Here is an 8053-nt window from a genome sequence, read left to right as displayed (position 1 = left end):
TATTGCCCACAGTTTGTTTTTCAGTCTTGTACAGACAAATCTTACATAGCATAAGTATTGTATTTTCCTAAACAAATGTGTAAAAAAAAAAAAATAATCTTTTTAAAATGCAAAATCTGCTGGTCAGGGTCAATAAACTAGACGGACAGATAAGACCCAAAAATTTCTTCTATGAATCTTTTCAGTCTCAAACAGTTTTAGCCTAGCTTTATTCCCCTGCATACCACAATTTACTCATCACGTTTACATGCTTTACAAATTAATAAGTAGTTCATACCTTCCTATAACCAAATCTAGTTAAGAATTTCACAAAGCAAGTAAAACGGTAAGTATGGAAATAACGCACCTGTTCATGCTATAAAAAGGAAGGATACAAAATGTTATGTTTTCTTTTCAATACGATACTGATCCTGCAGCTTGAAGTATTGTCATACAAATATCGATCCAATATTATGTTAGCACAAATCATACATACATATTGAACTTAACTATATAAATATATTTTAACTTAACTATAATCATATAACTTATTTTGTGGGGAAAATTAGACAAGGCCTGGGGTCTGTTTCACTAAGCCGGTTTAACAAACTCTGATTCCAATCCATAACTCTAAATTGATCAACCCTAAAGTCGGGAACTCTGAGTTTTCGGGTTTCACAACGGCTGCTGTGAATTAGTTCGATCAACTCTAAGTAGGTCAACTACGAGTTTAACATGTGCGTAACAAGAATGAAAAGCCATTATAAATGGAGCCCCGATTCAACAGGTCACCATGACAACAGACAGCAGGAAGTGCCTATTTCATCCGACTGGAACTAGTGATTTTAATGAAGAAATTAAAAAAAATGTAAAATTCCATTCAGTTAAGTTTATTTCTAATTCAAAACATGTCATCTCATGGCACTATAAAGTTCACCAGATCATACAGTGAAATTGGTTCAAAGTTTTCTATCTAAGGAAAACCAGTTGATTACATCGACTTATTGACTCTTCAGCAATCCCTCACACTAACCATGCTTGTAGTGACAGTGGAGAGGAAAAACTCCCTTTTAACAAGAAGAAACCTCCAGCAGAATCAGGCTCAGTATGACCGGCCATCTGCTGAGGCCGACTGGGGTTCAAGGAGACAGAAGCAGAGATACAAAAAGCAACTGTAAAAAGGCGGCCCCATCCAGGAAACACACAGCTAAGCAGACGTGCTCCGAGCCAGCTCCCATGTCAGAGAATGAAGAGAACATCAAGCCAGTCACAGTCAGAGAAACAGGACTACACTGAAAAACAGGCAGATCTCAAACATCTATAAACGAAGGTGTTGATGGCAGCAGCACAGCTGATATTTCACTCCAGGATGGAGTCACAGCCAAACAGGAACAGACCAGATGAAGCTACTAAGAGAAAAGGCAGAGAGAACATAACGTTAGAGATTGAACTAACAGATTCTGCAGAGTGGGAGAATAGAGATAGAATGAAGCAAAATGGTGAAATAGGAGTCTCTATGTCCTCCAGCAGGCATAACTATAGAGATAGCTCAGAATAACCTGAGCCACCCTAACTATAAGCTTTATCAAAAAGGAAAGTTTTAAGCCTAGTCTTAAAAGTAGACAGGGTGTCTGCCTCACGGACTAAAACTGGTAGTTGGTTCCACAGGAGAGGAGCCTGATAACTAAAAGATCCCATTCTATTTTTAGAAATTCTAGGAACCACTAGTAAACCTGCAGATTGAGAGCGAAGGGCTCTGTAAGGAACATAAGAAACAATCATATCTCTGATATAAGATGGAGCGTGGGCATTTAAATGTGTGAATATGTGAGAAGGAGGATTTTAAATTGTATTGATTTAACAGGAAGCCAATGAAGAGAAGCTAGGATAGGAGAGATATGATCTCTCTTTTTAATTTTCATCAGGACTCTGGCTGCAGCGTTTTGGATCAGCTGAAGGCTTTTAACTACAGTTTGTGGACTTCCTGATAGTAAAGAATTACAGTAGTCAAGCCTTGAACGAACGACTAGTTTCTCAGCATCAAACATGGACAGGATATTTTAAATTTTTGCAATATTGCACAGATGAAATGACAACAGAATGTGTTTAAAAGACTAAGAAACTTTGCTACAGCAACAAAGGAGAGGAATAAGGCGAAGGAGAAGATTGTGTCTTAAGTTAATGCATATGTTTATATGAAGTTGACTACGGCAGGTCGTTTTAACATTTATTAAAAGCACCCTCCTCTCTGTTGTTTCATTTGTAGATCATTAAAATAGGATTCTTACTGATCACACTCCTAGACTGAACTGTGATATTTACTAAATTACATTTTTGCAGCAGAAACTGAATTTCAGAAAATAGAAAAAACATTATACTAGTACAAATTAAGTTTTATATACATAGAAATATTTACACATTTTAAGTGGCCATTCTGACATTTATCAGCTTGATTGGATATGTATTTATGATATTTGAAATACATTTCCTCATAGCCAAAATAATAAATTACTCACAAAATAACATTTGGAATATGGAGATCTGAGATTAATTTCTAGACTACCAGAATGTTTATTCTAGATGTGATGAATGTCATTTTGTTTGTTTTTGCAAAATTTTTTCCGTTGTCAGGAATACATATTCAGTAAAAATAATAAATATCAAAACGGCTTGCCATAGTCTATTCTGACCACGATAACATTACAGGTTATTTCTTGAATGGTTGTGGATCAATTTAGGTGAAATCATCTGACAGCAGGTGAAAATGAATTATAAAAAGATCGTTCTAATAGATTGAACCTGTTCCTCATTTCATGGGTTCTCAGTTTGATTCTGTCTTCCATTACAGAGAGGCTTGCAACCACTTTGGATGTTATCTTCCTAATAAATAAGTCGCATAGAATGGTTTCAGATTGCACCAGTATGCTCAGTATGTTGTTATCACTGAGTGAATCCCTAATCCTAGACTAAGAGTAACTCTCTTTGTAAAATGGAAAATTTAGAGCTCCCATATTTCAGGTTTAGAAAACTTGGAGTTTTCAGTAAACCTGCTTCATGAAACGGACCCCAGATCAACTTTATTCCTCAAACAGAAAACAAGAGTGAAAAACTAAGAAAAACTGACCCCTTTAATATTTACCAATGGGTTACATCTTCTTTAAACAAGAGAGAGTATCTATCAGTTTGTTGATATTGAAGTTTTTGTTTCCGGCCGATATATTAAAATAACTCTGATATTGGACTGATTTCTAATAACAGTATAAAGGACATATATCAGGACATACCCAGTATTTTATACCTTTTTTAATGGTCTGGCAGCAATTAAACATGTGTGTGGCTGGTGAGCTCTTTCTTGCTGAGCTATCTTCCTTTGGCCCCCCTGTCATGATAGTTTTAGACACTCACAGTGCCGTACAAGCTTTGCCTTTATGTTTCTGTCATATGCCATATGTTTTAGAGCAAACACAGCACCCAGTTTGACTTCTTTTCTTGTTCCTCCCTGCAGCCTTCAAAACCCTCCTGGAGGGAAGGCGTTCCGAGTCTTCGCTGTGATCTGAGCAACAAAGAAGATGGTTTAACATAATCATACGAGGCACTTGAGGTTATTGAAGGGACATAAATCAAGCCATGCTGTAAAATACAGTGACTGAAATCTTTTGGGCTCTCCCATACTTCAGGGGTTAGAGGTCATCACCGTGATAATGCAAACCCAGGAGGAAAAACTTAAAGGGACTCATCTCTGTGAATATAGCTTAGAATTTCTGTAAATACTTGTAAATAGTTTTTGCCTTGCCTTTTTTTTTTTTATTAAGTACAGTATACTGTATAAATATGAATAAAAAAATTAAATCATAAGGGCACATACCAGAGAAATCTAATTTTTATTGAATAACCTATTACACATTTTTGTTGGTGCTTTGGAAGGTCTATCTTCATTTTGTACTTTTATAATAACTGGGAAAATTGTATGCATTAGTTTTATACGTGTTATGCTGTGTCTATATAAATTGTACAGGATGCTGCTCAATGTGTTTTTGTGTTATTTCACCTGTTTTTTGTTGTTGTTTTTTTTTCTTCTCTTTCCAATAATGAAAATAGAGCTACAGCTCCCTGCAGGTCAGGAAGTGCACCCAAACTGCTGAGTGGTCTATCACTTGCCGAAATATCTTTTTTTTCATTTTCCCTGACCGGAATGTAAATGTAATCAGAAATAATAGCATGCAACAATTTTTGAAGGTTTAAGCTGTATAGCGGTCTGATAAAGATGGTGTGAGGGATTGCCATGAGTCAATGTAATCAACTGGTTTTCCTTATATAGAAAACTTTGAATCGATTTGACTGTATGATCTGGTTGAATTGTCTCTGTAAAGTACCTTGAGATAACATGTGTCGTGAGTTGGGGCTATATAAATAAACTGAATTGAGTTGAATAATTGTACTGTTTTCTATCATATTACATAGACCACATTGTACACATTTCTTTCCTCTGGAGGAAGAAAGAGGTCAAAATTTGAAATAAAAAGATAGAATATTATTAAGTCTTTGTCATATCTTTAAATCTTTTATTTTGTCTATCTTTAGAGTTAATGTTTAATTAGATAATCTCATTTTAGATAAGTATGAAGCTCTGAATGGCCTAATGATTGGTCCTACTGTAATACAGGCCCGTTTCAAACCTTCTCTTCGTCAGTAAGATTATTGAAAAAGTTCTGTTGTAACAGTTAAAATGCGTTCCTAACAATGACAAGCTACTATGATGTCTTCCAGTCAGGTTTCTTTGCCAACCACATTACAGAGACTGCCCTGATTAAGATGTTCATTGACATTCAAATAAAGACTGTGGAAAAACCACGGTGCTGGTATTATTAGACCTAAAGCAGCGTTTGACACTTTTAATCACCTGATTTCATTAGAGCATCTGGAAAACTGGATTGGCCTTTCTGGTACTGCACTGGACTGATTTAAATACTACCTGAAGGATAGGGGCTTTTATATGTATGTAGGGAACTTTAAATCTGAGACTAGAAAAATCATATGGAGGGATTCCTTAAAGCTCCATTCTGGGGCCCCTCCTATTCAACATCTACATGCTTAGCTCAGAAAATAGCCAACCAAAACATAATCAGTTACCATAACTATGCAGATGACACACGGCCTTACATCACAATCTCACCAGGTGATTATGAACCCATCAGAGTGTTGGATAGATGTTTAGGACAGATGAATACCTGGATGTTCCATACATTTTTAAGTGGCTACTCAGTCCCATACAATGGCTTCATATTGTGCCAGTTGGCTCAGTAGCTTATCACCAAGTAAATCCTAACCCTAAGGTAATTTTTTTCTCCCCATGGAATTAATGAATCTATTCATGTGTAGTCTGAATGTAATTTCAGTAGTTCTTCATGTACTGTAAAAATAAATGACTGCACGTTGCTCATATTAAGCAAACCAAAAACAAATAAATCTCATATGCAGTCAACTGAGTTATAGAATCCTCTCCCTATAAATATTTTGGCCTAATTCCCTGTGTATTAATGCTGAACATTCTTTGATAAGATCCCCGTCAAAAGTACATGTTTCACTTTCTCTGTCTTCCATTTGATTTTAAAAAAAGTTTGTCTCTGTGGCCTCCTTCACTAAAACAATGTTCAATGTATTTTACTTTTTAATCTCCTAATTCTCATTATGATTGAGAAAACAGTATTGAAGGATTTATGGATTTAATGGGGTGATCTAATGTCAATAAATTTCATCATCACTTAACGAGATAGGTAAAGCGGCCATTATGGATGCCATTTTATACCACATCTGTATTGTTCGAGGGGAGAGCCTGTTTACAATACATTGAGCGTGCACTGAGTGTTTACTTTTCTAACTATGAATTAAATATTTCAGTTGGGGCTTGTCCTGATAAAATAGTATATTGGTTCTCACATCTACTCTTAGCACTGTAACTTAAATGCCTCATAAATCAGAAGATCTGCTCTTAAAATATTATTATTGCTTTCTTATAAAAGCTTATTTATTAGGAAGACAATAAAATTGTCAGCAACAATTATTATATTTTTCCGTGCTGCAAAACCCAAGCATTTCCTGTTCAGTTGCAATATAGATTATTAGGTATGCTCTGTCTTAGTAATTTTAACCCTGGTTAGTTGCATGGTTGTTGTATGATATAAAGTAGCAGCCATTCAAAATGGCCCTTCCCAGCCGAATGGCAGCCGAATGGCAGCCCACTTCCCTCCAACTCCCAGCGAAATCCCCTCTAACTTCCAGCCACTGGAGTGACCCCTTCTTCAATATTTTTATTACTTTGACTCTACCCTATTACTGAATTACAGGGTCTGACGAGGAGATGACGCTTCTCTTTAGATCTTAATGTCCACAAATCATGACAGAAAGAATATTTTAGTATAAAGATTGATGTTCAAAAAGGAAATAAAGGGGACCAGCCAAAGACCAGCCACGGGCCCATCAAGGAAAGTAGGGAAATTTTGAATGGCTTCTACTGTAGACTCAACTTTTGAAGCTCAAACTGAAAATATCGCCATCACCCTCATTCTCCACATTTTAACTGATAATGATTCTCCTTATATCCATTCTTTATAGAATCTAAAGGCTTCGATTCTTTGGTAGTTTAGAAAAAATCCACTGTGCTAAGCAGGAAGCAGTCATTATTTATATGGTTGTAGCAAACAATGTCATATTATGAAGGTGGTCAAAAGCCAATGTATGGAGGTGTAAAAACATTACTTTACTATAATATCTGGTCAGATCATGACAGTCGAATTAAGTCACCTGTAATAGCATGTGTGTTTACATAGACAATAATACAGCTTAAAGTTGAAGGGGAACATTATGAACCAATTTATGTCAGGCCAATTTAAAGGGAGAATACATGAAAGTAACCTTATTGGACACAGGGGCTATACCATATCCCCATTACTTGACCACACAACACTAAAAGTCACATAACATTCCCAAATGCTCCATGGAGGGCTGATGCCAACTGAGGGGAGAGGCATGATGGGACCTGACATGCCCATCTATCTTTGTCCTTATCCAGAATAATGCCGCGTTCCACCATCAAAACATTGTATCCTTCCTGCACATTCACCCTTCTTGAATCACATAGAGCACTTATTCAGTGTTTGAGGTTGAAGGTTTATGATGCCCTTTCTGAATGCAATAACTGCTCATGCGTAAGAAACAGGTGCAGTAAAAGGTTAACGTTGGAAAAGGCATGCAAGAAGATTTTCCTCTTGGGTCATTGCAAGAGAGGATATTATATGTGATGTGGATAAAAACATGTGGCCCCATTTTTAAGACAGAGAAAACTGACTATGAATAGTTAGGGTGATTTTTTCACCATGATAAATGTTATTTTATTTTTGTAATTTCTTACTTTGTATGTTTTGATTTACATTTATGGTATTTGCAGTACTTGCAGTAATATTTGCAGTATTATAGTTTTTTGAAAAATGCAAAAGTAGTAATGACTGATTGGAAGACCTCATACATTTGGTTGCAGGTTATGTTGTCTGAAGGTAATATTTGCTTTTGCTTCATTTTCTAAATGTTTTGGCTCGGTTAGAGCCTTTTGCAAACAAAATGTGTCACGTTCAGTCTGAGTACAGCAGTTTAGACCTCTGTGCTAACTGCTTTGAAAGATGTGGAGTTTGACTTGACTGCTACATTAAGCAATCAATAAAAACTGTAAAACAGTTCCGAAATCTACGCCAACCAAGAAAAAAGTTATTAGCACTCCACAGATTTTGCTTTGCGGTATAAGAGAAATATCTTGCTGCATCATGGAATGGAAGTTTGTGACAATAAATAGAAACCTTAGCAAGAGTTTGCTCACTCTAAACATTTATTTTTAACATCCAGATTTAACTCCAAACTAGAGGTATTTTCTAAATCTTATGGAATTAAGACCAGTTTCATTCAATAAAAATATAACATCAATAAATAATGCTTGAAATTGAATGTACACAAAATGAAGGAACTTAATTTAAAAGATTCTTACAATAATGTTTGCACATAGATACATTTTTTTTATTCCACGGAA

General features: G+C 35.8%; 1 protein-coding gene across 1 annotated transcript in view; it reads left to right on the top strand.

Moving 5' to 3' along the window:
* crispld1 (cysteine-rich secretory protein LCCL domain containing 1) overlaps positions 1–4479 on the top strand; it is a 25048-nt gene extending 20569 nt beyond the window's left edge. The window contains exon 15 of the mRNA XM_015386347.1: positions 3485–4479. Within this exon, the coding sequence (XP_015241833.1) occupies positions 3485–3536 (52 nt within the window). The 3' untranslated portion in view covers positions 3537–4479. The remainder of the gene's footprint in view (positions 1–3484) is intronic.
* The last annotated feature ends 3574 nt before the right edge of the window (positions 4480–8053 follow it).

The sequence above is a fragment of the Cyprinodon variegatus genome, unplaced genomic scaffold (genome assembly GCF_000732505.1).
Source record: "Cyprinodon variegatus isolate N-32 unplaced genomic scaffold, C_variegatus-1.0 Scaffold365, whole genome shotgun sequence".
NCBI classification, from domain to species: Eukaryota; Metazoa; Chordata; class Actinopteri; order Cyprinodontiformes; family Cyprinodontidae; genus Cyprinodon; species Cyprinodon variegatus.
The sequence above is the reverse complement of the archived record's forward strand: the minus strand, read 5'-3'. Positions and strand labels throughout refer to the sequence as shown.